Below are 27,296 nucleotides of genomic sequence, written 5' to 3'. Positions count from 1 at the left end.
TTAAAAAAAATCATATCTTTCTCATGATGGAAGGTGGTAAATTTAGACATTAAAAATATTTTTATTTAATATTTCATATATGAAAGCATTAAACAGATGATCATAAAATTTAATTCAAAATTTTATGATCATCAATAAATTTTGAATTTTTGAAATTAAAGAATGTGATAATTCCAATAATGTAAACCTTGCCATATTAAAAAAAACCCTACTTTAGAAATGTATTTACGTTGTTTTTATACTGTTAATTATGATGGTAAATTTAGTGATGGGAAAAAATCAAGTAATTAATAACGAAGTGATGATAATGAGGAGAGGAATTGAAGTACTTACAGGAGCTTAAGATCGCCACAATCATTCAGGACCGGAATCCTTGTGAGCTGATTCGACTTCATATCACTGTAACAGAGAGAAGGAAATAGTCATTTATGTAAAGTCGAAGTAAATCACAGATAAACTTCTATGAAATGATGATGACGCATATAAATCGTGGAAATAAATTACAATCACAATAACTAGAAATAGAGTGATGTTTTTACTCATCAAAATGAATTTATGCGATTTGCACAAGAGAGTAATAAGCCAAAAAATGGACAAATGGAAATATTTTATCAATATGATTACATGTGACGATATTTATCATCATATGACATATTACATGTGACGGTTAATTTGATCAAAATGCCAAGTGTTTCCTTGTTAACTATCTCTTTTTGATGACATAATCAATCAAGTTTAAGGGAAGAAATAATTTAAATGGATCCATAAATAAGGGAAACACACTGTGCACGGAATTCCATTCGCTGACGTCAGTGGAATGTCATCAGGAGTATAAATGTTTGGGCAGTCCTAAATTTACACCATAAATTACAGGATTCCGGTTTTAAAACGAAATTGTTTATGTTAAATAAAAGTAATAAGAAGCTGAGTTAGGGTGACGTTAACAATTAAAAAAACTCATATCATATCACAGGGGCACAGCTAGGAAATAAGGCTGGGGGGGGGGAGGGTTTAGGTGCAACGGGTGCAACTAATACCGGGGTGTGTGGGGGTATGGCATACCCACCAGGATAAGCGGTATGTGCGAGATTAATAAATTGTGGAATTTTAAGATAAACGATTCAAAGTGGTGAGTTTTACGGCTTCCTGAGGGATATTTTATTAATCCTTACACTATATATCAGTAATATCAATCCAATTAAGTAAAATGGATTAAACTTAAAAATTTCTTAGAGCTCTGGGGGGCGGGTTCATCCCCCCCAAAGCCCCCCCCCCCTCGCTGCGCCACTGTCATATCACCATGAAAAATTCGAGAAAAACATAGCATTAAAACAGTCCGGGCTGCTCAGTGCTCACGCCTACGTTAAAGTTTTGTACAATTTCGGTAACATTTTCGTCCGCCAAGGGTAAAATTAACAGTGCTGGCACGAATCGCGGAGAAAGATTGAACATTAGAGAAAGATAAAATAGGAAATTGGCCTTATTAGCGCAGAATACGACTGCAGTAGAGTCCCACTACGTTATTAAGAATATCTTCCGCCAAAGGCGACAGGATATGGAATGCATTACTCGGAAGCTGAGAGATTGCGGCTGAATGTTGAACCCAAAATGGATGCTCTCACAAACTTCCTCCACTGCGGTGATTGCACGTATGAAATGAGTTTTACTCCAGGTCACTCACTCATCACTCGCGGGCGACTCACAAGTCCCGGGCACAGCTGCGGCGGCAGATTTCAGAAATGATAATGATTAAACCCTATATTTTACACTGGATGATTCTCATAGGGAACCCACTGTGTAAAACTTCAGCTCTCTCTTCCAGAAATAGATACCACTATACCAATGACCTTATATAAGGAACCACCTTGCCATTTATTCGGAATTAAACTTCGTGTTGGTTGCAAAAATGGGAGTTGAGCTTCTACGGCCTCGTAACTGTGGGAAGGAAATACTCAATTGGCCGTATAATATAATTCTTCCACGGCTCGTCCAACTTGCGAGTCAAAAATGTCAGCCTCGTGTTGTAAGTGCATTTGGTTCTTCCTTCAGCACGCATAAGAGGGCTACTTTGTAGCCAAAATACGTATACGCGTGTTTTCTTCGTCCCCTTGCCGATCCCCGACGACGCCCTCTTGGAGCAATATTTTTTCTCCCGGAAAATGGAAGCCATCTATAGGTGGGTGAATGTGTGAGTGACTGCTTATTGAGTGCGTGTGTTTCCACAAATCACTGGCTATCCCTAACAGGCTCATCCTGTGAAGAATCCCGTTTTTGTGTGGAGCGAGAATCCTTAGTGGAGGTCCCTACAGCCCCCACAAAGGATGTTGTTGCTTGTGTTTGTTGTGAGCGAATGTGTGTGTGTGTTTTGGGATTTCCGGTTGAGAGGCTGGTGTTTGGTCCCTGCGGTGAATTTCTCCCCCTTCCCGCACACCAACGCAGCGACAATTTTGACTCGCAAGGTGGACGAGCCGTGGGAGAATCATACGGCCAATTGAGTATTTCCTTTCCTTCGTTTTGGTTAACTGAGTCATCAAGTGAATCCTTTGAAACCAAAGCAAAGAATACGCCTTTTTGCATATACATAGAGTAGATCAATGAATACTTTCAAGTGGCATAAACATTTCGGCAATAAAAATTGGAAGAATTGTCCAGAACGTGCAACATTTCATTGATTTCCGGCCTCGGAGGCGGCGGGGAAAATAAAGGTTCGATTCCCGCCAGGGTAGGTTGCCCCTATCTAGGGCATAGTTGTTTGTGCACGTGTAATTGTTAACTTGTTGAAAAGCCCCGATGTATAAGGTCAAAATGTGCTGTTTACGATGCTATGGGGAAAAATTAATTAATAAAATGTAATTACAGGTGATAATACCGTTCCACTATTCCAGTCATCGATGACCATTTCCCTTTTATGAGCTACATATTGATAATTTCTTAGCTCATCTTAAAAGTAATATTCTCGAAAGAGCCATTAGCATGGACAGTATATGCTGTTTTCGAAAGAGGTCTATGTTATTGGATACTATGAATATTCACGCGCAGATGCTACAGATAGTTGTTATTTTGTTCTTCAGACCAGAGTTCCTGATACTTACAGCTTTACTTATAGAGGAATTTTTTTAGCCATTGACAAGAAATGATAAAATTTATCGGCATTATCGAAAAATAAAATGTACACGGCTAAAAAAAAGACGCTTCATTGGCTAACCATGAATTTCAGATCACACGTATCTTAATTACGATCTTTACACAATTTTTTCAAGTAATCAACACCATTTATAAATGACTATTGTGCCTTTAAAAGTATCAACTCATTAATACCACCCTTTATGCCTCTTGCTGTCAAATTAAGAAAGATGGTCCAATTTGGGCAGTGCATTTTAGTTTCGTCATCAGCATTCGATGTGTTCATGAATTTTGTGTAAGTATTTTAACGAAAATACAAAAGCGTTTTTACCTTCAAAGATAAATATGCAGGTATTTCACAATAGAGGTTGCATAAAGTTGGAAAATGATTTTTTCAGAGATGACATAAAAAATTTCCTAGCTTTATCTACAGAAAAATGACTGCAAAATATTATGCCAATAAGCTACATAAGCAAATAGACTTTTATTAGGATATAAAAAATACGTGCTGCATATGCTTTGAAACAATCAGATCATCAATGTACAACCAGCTACCTTTGCCCGTAAAGAAATTTCTGGCATAAATTTATGAATGACGTAAAGGCCGCGGGAATTAATTTATTAGCTTGAGCTCCACAGATCTTCATTACCAGCCTATTTGGATAGCTACTACAAAAAAATTTAAGGTTGGCCTCCCATCGGTCATCACCATCCTTTGATCTACTGCAAACACTTTTCTTTCGTTACTCTTCATATTTTATCTACGTACTCGAATCTCCTGCGATAAAAAAACAAAATTGGTATATTCATTTTTTAAAGTATTCCAACGAATGAGTTAAGTTTTCATGGAGTATTTGCGAAATGTTCTGGAAGTATACCGTCCCATCATGGCATTCCTCTTCAAGTCACAATAAGACCTATTCCCTGTTATTCAATCTATAAATCCTATTCTCTTCCTTCCCGTCCCTCATTTACCGAACATTCTACCCTTTAACACTGATTTCAATATCCCCCCGTAATTGTAATCTACGCTTTCAGAGTGTAGATAGTTAGTTGGGATTCTCACTCCCATTCCATTGAACAGTGTTTTTCACCTGACATCATCACATGGACTACTTTTCGTCTGGATCTCACCCTTCAACCTATCTGGTAAGGGTATCCCTACGGGAAGAAATTCAGAATTAATCCATTCTGTGCAGCTCTAGATGTCACAGGAACGCGTAAGCTTTTTCCCTAAGTTGTATCCCATGAGAAAGGAAAGTTTATATAAGAAAGGAAAAATCATGTTTAAGATGTAAACCCAAATCAATCTCTTACGTAATAGTAATTGAGAATTAATCCATCCTGTGCAGCTCTAGTTGTCATAGGAACGCGAAAGCCTTTTCACTAAGTTGTATCCCGAGAGAGAGGAAAGTTTATATAAGAAAGGAAAAATCATGTTTAAGACGTAAACCCAAATCAATCTCTTACGTAATAGTAATTGAGAATTAATCCATCCTGTGCAGCTCTAGTTGTCATAGGAACGCGAAAGCCTTTTCAATAACAATAAGTTGTATCCCGAGAGAGAGGAAAGTTTATATAAGAAAGGAAAAATCATGTTTAAGATGTAAACCCAAATCAATCTCTTACGTAATAGTAATTGAGAATTAATCCATCCTGTGCAGCTCTAGTTGTCATAGGAACGCGAAAGCCTTTTCAATAACAATAAGTTGTATGCCGAGATAGAGGAAAGTTTATATAAGAAAGGAAAAATCATGTTTAAGATGCAAACCCAAATCAATCTCTTACAGGAATATTTTTATTTTAGAATAGAATGATGTCTGGTTAAATTAAAGCCAATTTTGTAGTTATGTATCGAGTAAACTTGAAGTCAATTTGCTGCCAAGTTGGATAATTCCTAAATTCTATTTTAGTCATTTAATTCGAAGCCCCATGTTAATTAATAAATCTTTATTAATTTATTTAACAAGATTCAACAAAGGAAAAAATTGATTTCAGGGTAAAGGAAGAAGTACTACCTGATATTTTAGCTTAATGCGCTCTACGACTTTTCGGACCTAGTATTCCTTAGCGACACAAAGATAGAACGGATTATTTTCCAGGATAAAAACAATTCATTAAAGCGCTAGTGGGTTGTAGTAATTTAGAGTAAAGTGCCTCATGGAGCATAAGTATCAGAGCTAATTTTCCCAAAAATACACAAGGAGCCGTTACTTAGAAACACAAATTTAAGAAACAGACGTTACTTATCACGCAAGCAAGCACCCATTACCGTGATTCACTCGACAATATACAACCACACTAATTGGTCGAACAGCAAACTCAGGGTTGAGGGGTTAGGTAAGTGGGAAGATAACCACGGTGTAAAATGAGTAAGGAAGATCATTGAGACGGAAAGGAAAAGTAGCAAACAATTTTGTCTTCTCATTATCCGCCATAACGTCTTCGTCTCATTTTCATCCTCGTTGAATCCGACCCAAAGCAAAGTCTCATGCCTGAAAATTTATACAAATGTCTTGGCAATATTTCTTCCTATAACGTACTCATGGTGCATAAAGGAAGCTACGGATTTAGGGTGCTATAGAGAATTTCCAGCGAAAAATGAGCGTTTTGCAGAAAATTTACACACATTTTTATTCTAGGGAGATATATAGATGCATATGAAATATTTCCCGGCGTGAACGTCTTTTTTCGAGGATTATATTCTTGTTAAACAAATGGCCTCATAAAGTGTGAGCCACATTGCATGATAATTAGGTTTCCTGGAAACTAGGCATGGAAATACAGTTATGTTTGAACTTTGAAGTAGAATAAATATTTTTGGTAGTAAACTAATACCTTAAAGCTCGACTACTTGTAATTTCGAAAAGAAAACATTTTTGGTCGTTTTTACAACACCTTTTTGCCATGTTATTAGATGCTGAGAAGAAAACTTCTTATAATATATATTTATGCTATTATTTGCAATATATATCAAGTGATGATCAACAATAAAATTAGCAAATGAATAAAAAATAGGTATTTTTCATTCTCGATTGAAATAAATTTTTTACAAGAAATGGTTGCACGATTTAAAGTTGTACCAGAAGTTGACCGTGATGCCATAATTTTCTTCCTAAAAGACCGAAATATGATGTAAAATAGATCTTTTTCATGGAACTTTCCACAATACACTTGACACATTTTGTATCCTTATATTCCATTATTCCTTCATAAATTTGTCTACCGATTAAAATAAAAAATCACACAATGAGTCATATATTTTTTGATAAACTGCATTTTAAAATACGCAATGCCAATATTCTGGGACGGTAGTCTATTCAAAGACGCTACTTTGATTAAAACTAAAATTAAACATCTTTTCGATGAAATTCGTTATATAACACAATGTCTTAAAGTAATGATAGAAAGAATTGGCACTTAACGTAACTACTCTCTATGTTATCAGCAAATTAATACCGAAACTTAGTCAAAATAAAAGGTTGAATTATAACGGTGGTTATGGTTGAAAATTAAAAAAGAAATTAAATATGAAATTATATGCCTTGTATCAGCGCACCTCATGCAACCTCATTTTTCGTTTCATCATCGAAAGATGACAAGAAAAATGATTATTTGAGCATTCCACGGTTTTATCGGGGTGTACATTAAGCATTTTTCATTTCGTCCTGACTGACTACCATCCCAAAATTGAACTTCCCTCTTCAATCCCAAATCTCTTTTATTTTATCTATAAATTCTATTCTCTTCCTCCCCCTTCCTAGCTGATCGCACATTCTTCCCTCTATACTCTGTTCATTTTATCTCTGCGGGTGAGCTGGTGTGGCCAAAGCAAGTGGAGGTGAAGGGGGGGGGGGGGAGTTTCTCGACATGTGACTCTACCTTTGCCAATCAGCGAACAGTAGGCAAGGTCTCAGTGAGTCGCTCTTAGACCTCCGCCGAGCGTGGAGCAGTGTTGCCAAATACCTGTGGCCACCTATGACTCACACGTTTTCAGTGACAAAGTAGGGCGGCTATGTACATTTGACAACGCTATGTTCGCTCCTCCTCTCTCTGTCTCGGTACTACCCCTCCCTATCAGCGAAGCCATCCGAAAGTTTCCGGGTTCTCACGAAAGCTCACCCGCAGACATAAAGTGAATAGACTATAACACGTTTTCGAGCATCCTGCCTCTTCTAATCACTCGCTTCATACACAGTTTCTCTTCTTCACCCACCATTCTCCCACACCCCTTTTACTCTCCGTCTACTTCAATTTCTCCATCATCATCATCTCATATTGTTTTTTTTTATATATTTCATCATGTATGTCTTCCCATACCACTGAAAACAGAACACATTGGCCTTTTATATCGGGGCTCACAAAAAATTCAGCAATTAAATGTACAGGAACAACCTAGATAGGGGCAACCTACCCAGGCGGGACTTGAACCCGCGACTTCTTGTTTGGCAGGCGAGGACTATATCCCGCCGTCACGGGGGTCGGCTATTTATATCAACACATACATTTTTTTCTTATAGTACATTTTCATGTACTATCATTTGCAAAAGTCTTGCAACAAATCGAGCGGCGCCACTTTCGCTCCATTGTCGATTTCTGGCCACCATTAAGATTGAATGATCACTATCTAGGTATGAATCTTCATGGTAGCTCGGGAACGACTCACGAACGGGTCATCGTGACACGGGAGTGAGACGTAGGAAATCATTACGATGTTCAGTTGAGTAAACGTGCGTAGATGTTGTTAAGTCGTCGCGGCGTTTGAGATTATTTTTGTACCCGTAGTTGACTGGAGTAGATAATTGAAAATATTTACCCGTTAAAAGAGTGGTGAGAGTTACCTATGACGCCTGGCTTCCAATGGTAAACCCCATAAGGACGGCTGGGGGCACGATTTCGCCATTAGGAACACGGAAATCAACTCGCTCGTAACCCTTTTTTTAGGGATTCAACGTCGTTCAGGAGACTTTATATTAAGTTGTTGAAATATTTGTTCGATATAGAAGAATTAATAAATGAAAAAAAATTAACTGACAATTTTCCGAAAAAAAACACGACTCTGTCGTCTCCACCATATATAATTGATTGGCATTAAATAGTTCTTTACGTCAGCTAATAGGTCCTGCACCTCGTCTTGCCCTACATCTTTATCCCAACTTTACCAGCCAGGGATGAGGAAGTAGGTTACCTGGAGTAAAACTTGCAGGCCGTAAGTGATTCTCACGTACTTCCAAAATAATGAAAATAGGGCCAATTTGTAGCCCTATCATATATACATGTTGATGCCACAATTTGCTTGAAGAAAATACGCACTAGAAAAATAGTTGATAAACACCTCAAGATAAGCCTTTCCTATATTTAAAAATAAGCGCCGTGGTGCGTGCACGATTAAGGATTACCATTACATAGGTAATTCGTAGGATTGTACTTAGTAGATCAGCTAGTCTCACATTCTGTCCCTTTCCAACAAAATTACTGGATTAAAAAAACACTGATTGTAGAATACTGAAGCCTAAAGTTTAAAAGTAAAATTCTTCACTTAATTTATATCTTTTTCTATCTCTAAGAAAAATTTCCGTCACTGCTCATTTACGAAACGAAAAAGGGTAAAATTGTTCTGAAAAACTTTACTGGCGAAATTAACTTGGTAGGAAATGGCGACAAGTTGATGACAAATAGGCAAGATACAACATAGGCGGGCAGCATAATCGCTGCAAAATATCATTCATAATTTTCTTTTTAATAAGATAAAATTGATCTATTTAAGAAATTTCGTATATGGAACCTTAGATTATTACGATAGTTCTCATTCCAAAGGTTAATAATGTTGAGCAGTTACGGACCTGTAAAGGAAACCATATAGCACTAGGAATTACATTCACCAGTGATTCTGATTGGAGTTCCTTCAAGAAAACGCAATTGATTCGTCCTACCGCACTAACTACGTATGATTCCCGTCGCACGGTCATTTAAATTAGAAATTGTTGCAAAAAATGCTCAAATTCAACAGCTGGTACCCTCTTAACATAAATTTCAAAAATAAAAAAACTTTAAAATAAAATACGGCTGTGCGGAGGATAAAAATTTTCGGCCTCGAGAAAGACTGGAACGCGGAATCCTCCTATTACCAGCCCGACTCGTTATCCACTGAGCTATTTCTATCTCAAGGTCGCTAGATCGCAATTTTGAGTATTTGTTGTTATTGTAACACTGAGCTCCTTCATGTGTTTCTCCTACGGCTTCTCACTTGAACGAATTTGATCAAAATAATCACTTTCTCGGTATATTAGTCTTTTATTCGTTTATATGATTATAACTTGAGCACGGAGGCTTTCGCATACTCTATGTTTCGGCTGGTTAGTATATACAATAGGAATATAATGATGTTGTCGCCTGCGACTTCGGTATGGTGTCGTCTTTATAAGTTATTATTATTTGTTATTATGTTTCAAACTCGGTACTTGTATTTCTAATGAAGCAAGCGTATACATTCATTACAAACAGAAATTCTGTTAGGATTTGCTTACGTCCTTCTTACTCGACTTGAAAGGTTTTATGAAATGAGCTGCAGTTCCACTGATGCCTTAAACATAAAACGTATGGCCAACAAACACATTTCCTAATACAATGTAACCTACTTAATGCAAGTAGATAATTCAATTAATAATGGTAAGTAAGTATCCTACATAATCCCGGATTCATCAGTGTATATGTAAATGATTGCATCTAAATAAGATAACTTAATCATCAACGACATAGCAGCTTAGAGTTATTATTCGCATTCACACTAATTCAGCAGTAGAACATATTATCAAACAATACCTGTTGAAATCCGACAATCATTAAAAATGGGACTTTTAGCTGGAATTAAGTTTTCCTCGTCATACTTTGAATAAGTGGAAAGGAATACATCTTTACCGATTGACGGACGTCGGAGAACTCTGTTATTACTTACGCAACGATTAATGCCGATCAGCTTAACTAATTCATATTTTACGTGTTTGCTCAGATATTTATATGATGAAACACTGGGAATTTCAAAGCTGCCTCGTATCATATGTCGTATATATTGTATTAAAACATCAACCCGAGTCGATAGATGTAAACAAAAGTCTACCATGTTCACAGTGAACGACTCGTGATTTCCAGCTCTCTGAAAAGAGCTGAGATCACTCAAAAAGAGCCAAGCTACCAACTTTTTAAAATCTCTCCGATGAATTACCTTCGATCTTTACTACTGCATTAGTTGCTACAATGTGTTTGGGGGAATATCATGAACATTAATTTCACTTAAATGGAAGCGGTCAAATCCTGAGACTGAAAAGGATGACAAAATACCTCAACCACCCAATGACCCGTTCTCCATGCATTGAACCATGAAGACTAGTATTGGATTGTTGCATACACCCGAAAACCATACAATTTCCGGGCACAATCTTTGTGGAGCGAAAGTGGCGCAGCTCGATTTGTTGCAAGACTTTTGCAAATGATAGTACATGAGACATTATCAGATACATAATAACATTGTTAAAAATACTTCGGAAAAACTGTAGTTACTATTCATTATTTATTTTTAATCACGTAGTCGCGACAAAAGCCTATGCAACTCTTTCGCTTCACCGGGTTCAGGAAGAAAGGGGTTGAGGGGAGAAAGACTACAGATAAGGGAAGAGCACTTGGGAGAGCTCCCTCTTGTATATTGCGGGGCTGAGAAAGCATATGCCACGGGGAGGGGGGGATTCTCCATCTTCAAGGCCATCGTCCAAATTAGCGCCCACCGAGCTCCAGAGGAAGAAAGATAGGGAGATGAAGAAGAAGCGAGAATAAGGAGAGGAGGACGCTCATTTAGTTTTTATCACCCACCGCAGGAGGGCTCTGAAGAGGTACCGGATGGGTGTGGGACGAAAAAAAAAGTTTCGCGAAGTGTGCGACAAAAAAAAATTGCGAGATCGTAAAAAATAAAGACCAAGGGACAAAAGAGGAGTTGGAGGTGAGAGGATGCGGGGTAAAGTAATGCGGAAAAAACTAGAATAAAATAAAATAAAAACAAATGGTCAGAAAAAAGGATGGAAAAATGTGGGAGAAAAAAAACTATACGGATAAGAGAAAGACGTGACTCTGAAAGAAAACAAAAAATGAACGAAAAAGTGTAGAATGAAGATGTGAAATAAAAGGCTTTCGAGAATTAAAAATGGAAAAAATAGGGTACGAGCCAAGGGCAAAAAGGAACGAAAAAACATACGACATGCGCGTAAAAATACAGGCTGATAAACAAGAGGGAAATTAAAGTGGGGATTATTTCCGGAAGAATAATGCGACGGATGGCAAAAAACTAAGCGGAGAGCTTTAAAAAAGAGACAAAAAGGCATATGATGGCACGCACTTGATCGAGAAAAGAGGAGACACAGCGAAGGAGAGTGATGACGATACAAGCAGCAGGAAAAAAGGAGGAACAAGGAAAAACTTGAAATGAATGCTCTCCTGCGGATACCGTAGTAATTCTCACGTGGACGAAAGACCACCATTATTCGTAATTAGCCCCACAAGGCAGTATCATTCATGAAGTGAAGTATCTGGGATTTAAAATAACTCCGAAACTATCGTGGGGAGCACACAAAAGAAATATTTACGTTTATTAACGCGTTTTGTCGTTATAAACAACATTCTCAAGGGTGTTTGTGTTAATGTTGTTTGTAACGACGAAACGCGTTGTCTAATAATAAAACTCAGTGGAAATATTGCAATGTCATATATTTATAATATTAAGAACTTCCTGTGTATCGTGCTCAACACAATACAAGGTGTTGTGAGAAGATTTTCTAATAAAGAATCATTGAGTGTAAAACTTTCAAGATTTCAAAATGAAAAATCTTGAAATTTGATTTTTCCCAGAATCAGCTCTGGGTTAGAAAGGGTTAGAAGAGATACTAGAATATGGTAGATCGAAATGGTAAGTCGACGCGTTATTTGTATACTTTTAACTCTTTTAGCGTGGCGGGCCGATATATCGGCTCTTACGCAGTACATTACTTAATTTGCGATAACTTATTACATTGACATATTTTATTTCAGTAAACGTAAAAATGTTTTGTCCATATTGACCAGTTTTACCTCAATAATAAAAAACGCACATGGATATGTAATAAAATAGCTTTGTATTGTTTTTTTCCTAGTTGCTACATTGTAAGAAAATGCCCTCCGCATTTCTTTCCAGTAGCACAGGAAGAAGGATAGCACTAATAGTGTATATAGCACATAGCTTCTATACCGGTGAGTCAAAATTCACCCCAATCAGTCAGTTTACAAAAGAAGTTAAAAAAAATGTGTATCGTTGGCTTGGCATGTGTTATTTGTGTGAAAAGGGAAACTAATGATTCAGAACTAGTCAAAATGAGGTATGGAAATTATTGCGATTAAATTCATTTATCTTTTAGCATAATTTTTAATTTTTTTTTGAATTCACTATAAAAATTGCTACCGCGAAGCTTACAACGGTATCTCTCATAATACTTGTACATAAATTACAGTGCAATGGAAAAATGCGTATGCGACTTTCTCAGTGACGGTAAGCAAAAAGTGGTTTCTGACGGAGTTGGATCTGGCCTAATTCAACTAAACTTATCGTGGGTAACATATATAAGAAATATTTGTGGCAAGGCCCAGAAGAAGCTAGGATTCGTCAAACGTGTTGTAGGAAGATTTCCGTATGAAATAGTAAAAGAGAAGTAATATTTCGCACTACTTTTTATTTACTTATTGATTTTAAATATTCCTGCAATCAATCTTTTACCGGATTTACCGTTTTAGTATTTTCACACCCTATACACCGTTCTCAAAGTTTCATTATTCGTTCTTTATATTTATTTTTAACGTACTTATTTTAATTATTTTATCATCGCAACATTTTATGATTCTTTATTGATATTTTATACAAATTTGTTCAGTTATGAGTTTTTAATTTCTTCAAACATCACATGTTTCTTTTTTTCATTGTTTTTATCATGCTTTTTAACCTGGTTTGTGTTAACTTCTAATGGCTTAAATTCAATCTATATTGTATTCCTTCCATGTATCATTACTTCCTGAGCGGTGACAGCTACAGGAGGCCACTCAAAGACTTGACCGGCTCAACAAGATGTCAGGAAGTAGAAATTCTATAAAATCTCGATGGAAAACTAGGCGAAAGAATGTATTAGTACCAATTCCTGTTCCAATTTAAGTTCAATACCAAAACAAATGCCATGTGAAATAGCCCAGGCCCTGGGGGAAGAGGGGGCCGGATTGTGGCCTCACCTGGGCCTGGTAAAATAAACAGCAAAGTCAAGTCAAGTAGTCCAGCTAAACCTTGAATATGCAACGAAAATGTGGGATCCGGCGCATAACTTTATCCCTGAACTTAAAGGAACGCTGCGCGATTCGTCAAAAACCGTTACAGGCGTACAGGAAGCGGTACACAGATGTTAAACGAGTGAGACTGGGCATGGCTAGAAACTCGGAGGACGCGCGCTGGTCGCTGATTGCTTAAGAAACTGACATCAGAAATCTTTCAGTGCGACAAGGAGGACATCATATCAGAACCCCACTATATTACCAGGTCCAACAGAAACGATTATGTCTTTCCTTCTTCTAGATCTAGTTATTTTTTAATTCAAATACAACTGTGTCCATCAATATTGTTTAATGAAAAAATATATTGGAAAAAAATAATTAAAAAATGACGTAAAAATGAAAATAAACCATTGGAAAAAAATAATAAAACAAACAAACAAGAACAAAAAGAATAAAATATTATCAAAATAATAAAAATAATATATCCAATGGAAAACAATAGATGTATATGTTAATGTGGACTTTTCAAAACTCAATAAGTGTTTTAGTATGTAATTTTCTGCTAACACAAACACCACACTACCCCAAACAACACAAAAAAATGCGAAAAATAAAATTATAATGTAATCTGGCTGGTTGTGGTAAATATGGTTTACCGGTACGGCGGAAACGCGCATTCGGCGCGACATATAATGTGATCTCAACGATGAATTTAGAAGGATATTTTGCCGAACGTTTAAGTATGGGAATTCGCTTTTCCCCCGAACAATAAGGGACCATATAAATGCTAAGCGGATGTTCGTTGGAGCATTTCCTTTTTATGGGTGGCGTTTTAACACCTCCTTCCACACACCTATTTAGGCGACTTGCGGGCTAGTATGTAGATGTAAATCATACTGGATACTACCTCGTATACTCTCATGGATTATTGCGAAACCTAAGCTCTTGGGGCTATAATCTCAAAGCGCTAATGACCCCCAAATAAAAAGCATGAAGTCCTCGTATCTTGTGCGCATTTTTTTTGGAAACGGGTGGTGTGGACCGAGCAATTTCGTGCAAGTAGCCTTCCAAGAGGGAAATTGAAATTCAGTACAACATTAATGCAGCAAAACTTCTTGCAATGCGGAGTAATTGGAAATAATGTGAGTAGGAAAGAAGCCGGAGACGTTTGCATTCTTGCGCATTAAATTTTGTGTTTGGGAGGCATTTTAACTATCACTGCCACCGTTAGCAGGCAGTAACCCGCGCTAAATAGGGAGCGGAGAACAAAAAACTAGGAGATAAGAGAAATTACATTATGCAAGGACAGAATGAGTATCTCTAAACTAAAGGAAACAAATGGATAAATAGCCCATTATTGCCAATCTAGCAAATATTTTTCATATAAATGCAATGTTAAAATATTTCTTGGAGTGTAGGTCAACGTATGTTACGCAAAAAAGCTACACCCAACGTTTCTGTTTATTTAAAACCACCATCAGGGAAAATTGTGTACGAAGCTGGAAGTAAAAATCTTCAATATTTTCTAAGTTTCCTCTTATATTTCTTCTAAATTTTCCATTTTCGAAGTCCAAAAAATGGGTTAAGGTTTGATGTTGTTATACAGCTACTTCTTCGGATTATTCTCCTTGTTGTCACTATTGTAGAATGAGATGACGATGATATGAAAGTGATGCATAACATTCCTCCTTGGTTGTTTATATAATTATTCTTTATTCATATTGAAGGTTTTTACTTCCAGCTTCGTACACAATTTGCCCTGATGATGGTTTTAAATAAACAGAAACGTTGGCTATAACTTTTTTGCATAACATACGTTGACCTACACTCCAAGAAATATTTTATCATGGACTAAACGAGGTCAAGATAAGGAAAAAAAGTATAAATGCAATAGCTGCGAGCCATCCATGATATAACTTATCATGTTAAAAGTTTTAATTATTTTTTTTTGTTCTTATCTTGACCTCGTCTAATTCATGGTAAAAAATTTTCTCGGAGTATAGGTCAATGTATGTGATGCAAAAATGTTTCAGCCAACGTTTATTTTAAACTATCATCTTTATTTAGCTTTGTACATATTTATTTGAATATACGTTGGCTGAAACTTTTTTGCATCACATACATTGACCTATACTCCGAGAACTATTTTTACCATGTTAAAAGTTTTATCATTAACAATTTTTAATGAATGCATTTTGGAAATGAAAGATATTTTAACACCAATTTCTTTAAATAAATGATTTCAACGATAATATTAATGTCCTTTTGTAATCACAGAGTACCCAACCATAAAGACTTTAAAGTATTAATTTAAATTCATAAAAATAAAAAATATTGGAAACTAAAGAAGGTGATAATAATTTCAAAACATAGATCCGACCGTGAGATGCAGATTTCAAATGATTTGGAAGACAAGACCAATTACTTTAAAGTACGACTAGAGCTATTAATATCCCTTAAATAGTTAAATGAAAATGGAAATCCTTGTAGAAAGAACAAGATTATTTAATAATTAGTCAAATTTTCTGATACAATACAAACGATATGAATTGTTCAAGAAATAAATAAGTAGAAAATGAAAATTTAAACACGGAACTATAACATATTAAAAGTTCGATAAAGAAAAAATTAAAAGAAAGGCTACAGAGTTACGTAGATAACGTAAAAAACATCATATATGGAATAAATTTTGAGAACACATTCCCTATTTTCATAGAAAGGAAACTGAGCTCGCGGATAAGTTAAACGACGCAGGAAAACTGGATCGCTTCGACACTGAGATTCTGTTTAAATTGAAAGATGATACTAATATTTATAAAATATTTATATTCCTTATGCATATTTATTGAAATAACTTAAATTTAGAAAAAAATATACACGAGAAAAAGTGATTTACAAGGCAGAAAAAAATGCAAAAACATCTAATCGAGCAACAATAGATTTAAAACTCAATAATTCAATTGAATTGCATTAAATTTTTGTCTAATCAACGGCAAATGTATTTGTTGCTGGAATTGTGCTGAGAAATTACTACGAACGGCTCTTGCGTTGTTTTTTTATACCGATAGAGAGCGATTTACGAGAGGCGTACGTGATGATTTTATTTCCCTCACACTCAGATTCAGCCAGCCACTAAATTCCCCTCTCATGTGTGTGAATTTGATCCATAAACGCGCGCAAGAGAAGAGCGGCAAAGTTATTTAATATTTACCACCGTACGAGCGTCATGGTGGGGGAAAAGCGTGGGCTAGGCCGCATTCATGAACGATTCGCAGCCATCTGTTTAGCTCAGGAAGGTGCTGAGGAATACATTTTTCCCCACGCCATGAAAAGTGTCCAAAGAGTTATTTTTTCCAGGTCGAGAGAGTGTTAGGTCGTGAGTACTCTGGAGCATAGTGGAAAGCATCGTTTACTGTAACTGAAATTGGCGTGACTTGGATAATGAGTGAAATACTCTATCAATCATAGTTTTGGCTGTCTTTCATCCACAAAATCGCATTGGGCAAAGTTTCGGTCAATTGGAAAATATGGCTAGTTTCCTTGACATTTGGTACACTTGAGATTCTCACTATCAATAAATTGAGATTCTCAATATCAATAAATTACCGATTCGGGTAACGCCGCTCCAAGTTGTTTTGAATAACCAGGAACAATAAAAAATAAATGTACCCGAATGACCTAAGCTCTATATCTGAAGCGATTTCGTTTCTTGAATGTCAGTGTGTGACAGTGGCGGATACATATGTGGGGCGTCCCTCCTCCCTGTTGCGGGGCCGGCCGCATTGCCAAATAATGAAGAACCACAATAGTAACTTTTTCACATCATAAGATAGAATTGCCTTGTTTATGTGTATAATCAGTTGAAATAAAAATTTCTTGAACTTTCCATGTGACTTGATAATTTTTTACCAAGTAAAGGTAGCTAAAATATTTTTTGCAGGCCCCCCCTTGAGTTTTTTCTGTACCAGCCACCGGTCCATAATTGGTGTTATATTTCACTTATGATTCTAATCCAAGTCTAGTCGAGTGAATTTATTGCGCACACGGGAGAAGGACTATAATGGTCGATGTGGACTCGTTCGATGATACACTTTTTGTCATCAAGTGTCGATAGTTAAAATTAATTAACGGATTCATTTGTCAATTTTGGGAATAGGCTCCTGCATTCCGGCAGTCAATCGATTTTCGAAAGTGACCGATGTTTGAATTGTTACGAATCCATTGTAGATAGTCGTCGATAATCCTGTCATGGAGATGAATAGAAAAGGTGACAGTGCACCAGGGATTCCGACTTACAAAAAATATTGGGGGGGCCCAAACCGGGGATCTTGCCCCAGGAAATTTTATAAGTAGTGAATTTTAAGTTTTTTAAGCATTTTAGAAGAGTCATATGATCAACATTAGAACCCTGATAACTCGGATCTCGATATCTGGACACTCCGGGGAAAATCGACAGGCCTGACACATTTTTTCCTCACACCCATAACAAATTTTTGAGGGGGCTCGGGCCCCCTCAGGCCCCATGGAGTCGGCGCCACTGAGTGACACGACGAACAAACCTGGATTTAAAAAAGATGTAGGTTGGTATGTGTGGAGGCACGGGCAAGGCATCAGATAAGGTTATGCGTGTTGTCGTGAAGAACAGTGGGGCTGGTGGTAATTTATCTAGGGTGTGCATTAGAGCAGATACAGGATGATTTAATTATATTATGTTAATACTAATCCATGAGCACCATATTTCGTCGTAATAGAATACATAGCAAGCAAAACATATCACTGGTATATTCTACCCTTAACATTGCACGAACAGAAATAATATTAGCATGCATGAAAATAATTATTCTAAACACACCTTCACAAGTGACGGTAAGTGAAATTCATTCTCCATTCCTTACACCCTATGAGGAAGTAGTGTAGAAAACGGCCTTATAGATGACTCTGTAGACGGACTAGGATCCTGGGCGCAGGTAGTGTAGGTGGCGGCTACACCACTACACTACCTGCGAGTCACTCACCAAAAATATGCGCGTGCGCACTCGCATCGTTTTGAGTCTGCTCCCATCACCCATTTGAACTGTACATACCACCCCCCCCCGCTAACTTCGTCCCGCCAGAGCACCATCAAGCGATCGCATAGACCGAAAATGCACCCAGCGCGATGCCACGGGATCGCACACTTGTAGAGCGGTGAATTCGAAAAGGAGATAGCTGTAGCGTTCGGAGCTTCATGTTTCTTGCATATGCAGACAGGATTTTTATCCTTCTCGTTGCAAAGGAATAGTTTTCTTATATAATTCATTCATCTTTGGGTGTGCACTTGCTAACATGCGTATACGCACGCGCCGCCACTGGTGAAGAACCATGGAAAAGGGACGGAAAAAAATATAAACGAGGAGGTACTTAACATAGCTGGTGAGGAGATCGAGAAGGATCATTTGGAAGCGCTCATTGTATTAGGAAAAAGAGAGTAGAGGACCATGTGAGGTATTGCAGATCGAGGATATTATTTACGCACACCTACCACCGATTAAGGTAGGGTTCACATGAGGCCATTTGCGAAGTCACGAACAGAAATAAAAACATAAGGAAGTAGATGGAGGAAAGAAGAACAGGATTTTTTGATACGATGACTTTAAGCGTGTATGAAAAGAAGACTAAAATAAGGTGATGGAGCAAATGTAAACATATATATATATAAGATAAGCTATCCAGATTTCATGAAAATGAACACAAATCGGCCATTATATTGAACCAGTTAAATGCTATTACTTAATCACTGAAAGCATGAATGGACTATTTTGAAGCTATGCAATATGTTTCACAAAAATCCTTCCCGTGAAAGACTTATAGAGTAAGAGATGCGGTTGTTTGCCGATGAATTGTGGGTATTTCGGTTGGTAGTTTTTACAACTACGAACCAAAATACCCACAATTTTGAGATGAAGCCTAGAATAGGGTAGTTTCCTTCATCAAAGAAAACGAAAGGTATTGATTGCAATTTGTTACCCACCATTAGTGTATTCATAATATACAAATTATTTGGTTTTAGAAATCCCAGTTTAGACGAATGGCAATGGTCAATTTTAACCGCATTTGAAAAGTCCCAATTGGCGCCCATGCGATGCCACTCCACGTGACGTCACAGGGACCAAGTGTCTATACGAGTGGATTTAATTCGTTTAAATTCGTCCGAGATAACCAATGCAATGAGGCACAGACTTCAGGGAAACATCTTTTAATAATCACCTATTAAAACTACCTATGGTCGGAAAGTTTTCTTCGTTTGATAAGGTATTAATAATCCTTATTTAAGCCCAGCGCTACCCGCTAGCAGAGTACTCTGCTACCTGCTAGCAGCCTGCATCGTATCAGCGCTCAAAGCCTCGCCCCAAGGTCACCTTACACGGCGACAGCGGGAACCAGAATGACGTCACAGGGGTTTTCCCAGCATTCATACTTACACGTCACGTTTTCACGCGCTTGAAAATTTTTTCTTTTCGTTTAATCGCTAAAAATAAATATCGCCATTAAAAAACCTAAAAGCGTGAAATACGTACTCCAGGAGTAATAATCTTTCGATTTAGGCAATAAAAAATGATAGGAAACCACCCTATTACTTCCGCGCGCAAAAACGGTTTCTCTTGACACCATCGCCTTTGTTGCGTATCATGTTCTCCTCGAGGCTGATTGGTGTAAAGGGGACTGAGAGTAGTGGCGGGGGTTGAGGGTGTGCAGATGATAAGGAGACCTTAATGAAAGGTTCCTTGGGGGATGGTCCTGATGGAGGATGCACGGTGGGAGGATCTCGTAGGGAAAAGGGTGGGAAGCACAACAAAATTCTCCCATCCGCCCCCTCCCACCCGGGGTAAGGTCGGGGAAGACGACCGTCTAATGGGACTGCCGTAACCTCCATTTTACCGCCCCATCCTCGCTACCCGCGCGCCACTCGAGTTTGGCGGGAAAGGGGAGAAGCTTCAACTGCGCGCGCTACACACAACCAAACGGGCACCGTCGGAATGGCTTTAATAGGTCGACGACCTCTTCAACTCCACCCCTCAAACCACCCAGCCACCCATCTCGAACGAAAAAGAAAAGAAATTCCATCGTCCCTTGAAAATGTCCCAATCTCCCACCTCCTTCTACTCCCAAAGACACTTCAGTTCTCATTGCGACGACGGGTTGTAAGGGAAGGGGAAACGTTGGGAGGGTTGGAAAGGAGAGTGGCTTGGAATGAATGCTACGGTTTCGGCTATCTCATCCAATCTCCTCACTGTTCCAGATGGTTATTCGCGTTTCTGGAGAAGGTCTGGTCGTGAGGCGGCTGTTAGGGTCAGATTATAGGCGCCCTATCCCAGGCGTTGGAACACTGAGTACTTACGCGAAGGTAACAGCGAGGATTGATAATCACGAGAAAGAGAGGCTACCAAAAGAATGGCGATCTTAGTCAACATCTTATGAATTTATAGAATGCCGACGTGAGAGAAAAGCATTATTTGGTCCAACACACTACCATGTATCCCTGATGAATACCCATACCAGTGGCGCAGCGAGGGGGGGGGGGGGGGTTTGGGGGGAAATTTTTAAGTTAAATCTATTTTACTTAATTGGATTAATATTGCTTACATAATAGTGTGGGGCCTTAAAAATCACCATTTTGAACCATTTATCTTAATTTTTTTCCGGCGGAAGGCCTCCGAACGTCCCGCTAACCCTGGCGGGTATGCAATACCTCAGGACCCCAGTATTAGCTGCGCCTGAAACCCCCCTAGCCTTAGTTCCTAGCTGCGCCCCTGACCCGTACACTTCTTTATTACCATCAACACATGCCTCTAAAACCCGCAATAAAAACGGGAAAATATGATTTCTAGAAAAAACGAGAAAATAAATATTTTTGGGATTAATAAATGTTTCGGAGTAATAAATTTCAAACATGATACGCATAATAGAATTTCCCTGCCTACTCTTACGCAGACATCATTGGATTTTTAACAGAGCTGATTTGGAAGTCAGGCGCAGTCCGAGCATTTGTGTCATTTTAGAACATATCAATACGAGAAAATTAAATCTGGAAATTATCAAAGAAAACACGACCAGGTTGGATATAATATTCAAGTCCCTTAAGCAGAATATGCAGAGATTCTATTTGAATAGGGACGAAAAGTGAGTGATATAAATCCCACTGAAAAAGAATTAAAATCAATTTAGACTGCATAATATACATAGGAAAAAACCTCACGCCATTCAACATAAAAAAACGATAGAAATTTAACGATGAAAGACGCATCAGTGACCGGAAAAAGCACCACTATCCAGTAAAGTAAGTAAAAATCGATGATCATATCAATGAATAAACATATCGCATTATCATATAGAATAAAACGAGATACCGAGAAGCGTGGGGGGCAGTGAAAGGTCAGGGGTAATGGGGAGGTGCTTAGCGTTAGTGAAGGTTCCAATATCATTACAAGGAAATGACGCGAATAACACGTTGACCTTTAGCAATCCTCGAAAACCAAGGAAGAGCGAATACGATCCGATTACAGGAATACCTCCCTATTTTTGTTACTGTTATTTTCATTGCCGAAGGATTAATTCCGACACAGACTAATAAAACGGCATACAAGGCTTTGTTTTTGTGTTCAGGCATGAAAAAGGTTTAACCTCACTTTTGGAGCAGGATAAAACATGGGTAGCCAAAATCAAATATTGCAGACCAAAAAAGAGATAAGGTGAAGCGGAGATGAGGTTTGTATTTTGGTATTAATCGTAACGACGTGCTATATTCCATGGTACCTTTAAATAGGGTCCCAATAAGACTAGAAATAAAAATTAGAATGGGAAGGATGCTGCCCTGAGGTACACTGGATATGAAGAAGTGCGGGAGAGTTACTTCCTTAGACATTTCGAAGAAAAACGAGAATTTACTAGGGATATAAAACGTAGCGAAAGCAAATGATCGTTCCACGAACCGATCCACTAATGATGTGTAAAAAAGGGTCCATGAACCCTGACCCCTTTGTAACAAGAGCACTTGTAGAGAAAACGGTTCGTAAGAAACTTGAAACCCAAGCGTTCTTGAAAATTTAGTTACGGAAGCGACAAAAAGAATTCGGCTACGTTTCAAAGCAAGTAAAACGGTTCAGTATGGGAAATCTACCTGGGTCCGAAAGGAAAAACATAGATTGATCCGTTAAAAGTTCCTGTCGTCAGGACGCGCACAACGGACGAAAGAAGAGGGGAAACAGACGTGGGTGAGGTCGTTTCATTGAGGAGATGGGAAAAGATCCCCTCCGCTCTTGGTCTCATGGGGGAAGCCAACCCAAAAAGAGGTTTTTTCAGTTAATTGGCTTATAGAAGCGAATATCGGGTGGTTGGCAGACAGTACAAGCGATCTCAATTGCTTCCCGAAGGAGGAAAGTTACTTACACCGACACCCCGTTCTCCCCTCAGTTCGTCAAAAGAGAATCATCACAGGGGAAAACGAAAATTTTAACAGTAATACCTAGCCCTTCAATCGAGCATTTATGGATCGGTTAACTTCGGATGACGTTTCAATACTCTTAGTTTATTAATAAAATCTGCGAAAAAGGATGAAATATTTCAGTGTTTTCATTTTTTAATTGATCACTTTTTACTATTGAGAGAATCATATCAATATTTGCACTGACGTTCCCCAACACCAATATCAAAGTTTAGCTTTATTGACGAAGGCTAGCGTTTCATTCTTTCCCCACAAAGGGATGTATAAAGCAAGAAAATGTAACTGCGGAGATCATTTTTTCCAATAGGGTGGTTTCCTATTATTTTTTTATTGCCTAATTCGAAAGATTATTACTCATGGAGTACGTATTTAACGCATTTAGATTTTTAAATGACGATATCTATTTTTCGCGATTAAATGAAGTGAAAAATTTCAAGCGCGCGAAAACGCGACGGGTAAGTATGAATGCCGGTAAATCTCTCCGTGTGACGTATTTATCGTTCCCGCTGCCGCCCTGTGAGGTGACCTTGAGGGAGGCTTGAGCGCTGATACGATGCAGGCTGCTAGCGGGTAGCTGAGTACCCTGCTAGCTGGTAGCGCTTGGCTTAAATAAGGATTATTAATACCTTATCAAACGAAGGAAACTTTTCGACCTGACGCAGTTTTAATAGGTGATTATTAAGAGATGTTTCCCTGAGCTCTGTGCCTCATGCATGCATTGTAATCTAAGACGATTTAAAACTCCTATCTACTCGTATAGAAACTAGGTCCCTGTGACGTCACGTGGAGTGGAATCGCATGGGCGCCAATCTGGCTTTTTTCCAATGAGGTAAAAATTGACCATTGCCATTCGTCTAAACTGGGATTTCTAAAACCAAATAATTTGTATATTATGAATACACTAATGGTGGGTAACGAATCGCAATCAATGCCTTTCGTTTTCTTTGATGAAGGAAACTACCCTATTCAAAAAATGAACTAAGTAAAGTGAATACCTAAGAAAGGCTACGTAGAACTTCTCAGGTGTAAACATTTTGTAACCACCCCGATCTACGGAATAGTATAATCGATATAAAAATGTTCTTTCCAAGGGCTGTACTGTCAAGGATTTAAACAAAATGTGTCATCAATGTAATTCATCGCTGCACTCCACTCGCTAGATCGACCGAATGCATACATTGTTTTCTTTTTTCCTTTCTCTGGTTTGTGTTTGTTGGACCTTGTTTTCCTTTTTGGCATCAAACTAGTTTATTCAGCTGCGTGTATATTTATACACTCGATAATTTTTTCGCATGGTTGGTGTCAACTTGCATGGAGCAATGTAGGATCGGTGAGAGGTGCCCGCTGTCCTGTGTATGTTTTGGCCTTATTTTCGATGACTACGAAGAGGTAGCGTATTGTATGCTTGATTTTTGCTTACACCTTGCAAAAATCCTAGTGGTGGTTCGCAGGGTATTATATTGAGTTGGATTTTGTAGATGTAGAATGTGATTACCTGAAACTGGGGAGTTAAATCACCTAATGGGAACATATGTGGAAAAAATTATTTCTGATTCAATTACATTTATACGTAGAAAGAGAATGTTTGATCACCACTTTCTCCCTATGTACTACACAGGGAAAAAGGAATCACGAATCAAAAAAAAAATTTTGCTTCGATACGGAAGCGACGGATTTGTTTTTCCTTTTCAACCCATAATGGTCTTTTTTAAAGATGTTGCTGAGATCATTTTAAATTTTACATAAGATATGCGGAGCAAGAAAAAACTTTAACAATGTTTTAATTCAACGACAACTTTTACACCACACTCTGGAAACGAACAAGTACAAATTTCAGAAATTGAAAAGGGAATTTATTTTCTGTCTCAACCTCTAGGCGACAGTAGCCTATTAGTGACGTCACTGAAATAATGATTGGGCTAAGCGTAATCAAGCATTCCCTCCTCCGGCGACCCCGAGACGTTAGTGCTCCCTCACGACTTAAACTGTCTGTAAAAGGGCTGTAAATTTATGATGCTGTTTGGGAAAGTCTAGGTCAAAGTTTGGAATCAAAGCGTTCTTATTCTTGGTCTTTTCATTATTAAGAACGGCATGACGGCGAGAGGCTAATTGATTACCTATCCCTTCCTCGACCTTTAAACAGAGAGTTCACGTTTCAAGGCAGTAACAAAACAATAAAAGAATTTGATCAATTTGGCTTTCACCAGGTGAAAATATATGCTGAATGAAGATGTACACCCTTCTTAAATTTTCACAAAATTTCATTCAAAACTATTATTACAGTATTCTACCGATTAAGGTAGGTTTCCATGGAGTACTAAAGAAGTGATCTGGGAGACTCCCTTTCCTTCCAGCGCTGCCTTTTTTAATTCACTGCAAGGCCTACTCCCTTTCAATCTATCTAAAAATCCTATTCTTTTCCTTCCCCTCCCTCGTTTCCCTAACATTCTATCCTCTAACACCATTTTCAACACCCCTTCCCCGCTGTATACACCTCCCAACCATACCTTCAGTCTTCTCCGTATCTCATCTAAAAGCTACCTCTCCTCGCCGACCATATCCAGCACTTCGTCGTTCCTTTTCCTCTCCGTCCATCTCACCTTCTCCATTCTTCTCCATACCCACATCTCGAATGCCTCCAATCTTCTTTCGTCTTCTTTCCTCAGTGTCCACGTTTCCGCACCGTAGAGAGCAACACTCCAAATCAAACTCTACACTAACCTTTTCTTTAAACTCTTACATAACGATCCTCTCAGAAGCTCCTTCCTGTTCATGAACGTCTCCTTTGCTAACGCAATTCTCTTCCTAATGTCCTTACTACTGTATACGTTTTCCTCCAACGTACTGCCTAAATAGTTGGCGAAATAATGTCCCAATTTTACCTGAGAAACTCAGCCGTGCAAAACATACTCCAGTGTTCATACTGGGTGGATAAAAATTGTCACGAAAATTAAACTCTGGATAGTTGCTGCCAGTAGGATGGGTTGGTTTAAGTGGCAAGCAAAATACGCGGCTGCGTGGGGCGTCAAAGCGCTACTTTTTAAGCTCTAAAAATATCACATTCAATATATAAGAGCAAGCACGTGATAAGTTCACACCGATATTAAAACTCAATCCATATTCCTAAACTATTTGTATTTATTTTAAAATGTATTCGGAGAGAATACTTTCTACCTTTAAGGTTATATTTAAGGGGGAGTGGGACGTAAAGTTTCTACTTACTGATTATTATATTCTTGGAGTATAGGTAATATATAATGCAAAAATTTTGTTAGCCAACGTTTTGATTTATTTTAAAACCTTCATCAGGGCTATGAATGAAAAAAATGAGAGTACAATGAAATGCAATGATATACAACATTGTTTCATAAATAAAGGTTACAAAAGAGTTTTTTTAACATAGTGTAATTTTTTAAAATTGAGAAGAGAATACACAAGGATTTTGACATTTACTTACTCTACTTACTCTAGAAAAATGTCTAGAACAGGCCCTGCCAGTAGGAACCATAATTACTGATGATGTCTGGGTCAAAAACGTACCATTTTTGAACTACATATACTTTAAGCCAAGGTTGTCCGTTAGGCAGTGAGTTTGCCTTGTTGCCGGTTGCCTTGGATACATCGCGATCTCTGACATGAGACATGCCCATATAGTCCAGGAAATGAAGCATTTTGGCTTGCAATTTTTTCAAACTGAATCGATTTTCTTGAAATTTTCATAATAAGTAGGGAATATACCAAGAATGAAAATCTATATCATGTCGACGGGCGCTTTTACCCTGGGGGTGGTTTCCACCCCATCTCGGGGGTGGAAATTTTTAATTATATTTTGACCACAGGAATCGATAGAAAAATACATTCTAAGAATAAAATGTTCTTTTAATTTTTTGCGTAAAATTAATATTTTTCAAGTTATTTGCGATTGAAAGTAACAGTTTTTTGACGAAAAAATCAACGATTTTAATCGATTATAGGCAAATAACTTGAAAAGTATTTATTTTATTAGGAAATTGTGAATTACAAAACTGTAGCTTGTAAAAAATTTAATAAAAATCTTATTTTAGATTTCCTTTATGACCAATTCGGACCGAGCTACAACTTGTTGATGGTTATCTATTGTTTGTCATACGCTAAATTTGAAAGATTCAATACTAAATAGCGGGAAAAATGTAATTTTCGAGGAAAGATTATGTAATATGTTTTAAAGTGTTTTTAAAAAACTTTCTTATAATGAGAAAAAATATTTTTTATCATGAAATTTGAGCGAGTTATGATTAAAAATAAGATCAGTCCCTACTTTTTTGTACGAAAAAATCAGTGAAAACAACTCCTTATTACCACGCTAGACAAAATTGATCAATGC

The 27,296-nt window shown here is 37.8% G+C and overlaps 1 protein-coding gene across 1 annotated transcript in view; it reads right to left on the bottom strand.

Annotated features, from left to right (window-relative positions):
• LOC124163049 (leucine-rich repeat-containing G-protein coupled receptor 5) overlaps window positions 1-27,296 on the bottom strand; it is a 287,787-nt gene that overhangs the window by 32,935 nt on the left and 227,556 nt on the right. Inside the window, exon 11 of the mRNA XM_046539833.1 lies at window positions 334-399. Coding sequence (XP_046395789.1) covers window positions 334-399 — 66 coding nt within the window. The remainder of the gene's footprint in view (window positions 1-333; window positions 400-27,296) is intronic.

Source organism: Ischnura elegans, chromosome 7 (assembly GCF_921293095.1).
Source record: "Ischnura elegans chromosome 7, ioIscEleg1.1, whole genome shotgun sequence".
NCBI classification, from domain to species: Eukaryota; Metazoa; Arthropoda; class Insecta; order Odonata; family Coenagrionidae; genus Ischnura; species Ischnura elegans.
This window is presented reverse-complemented; position numbering and strand designations above follow the sequence as displayed.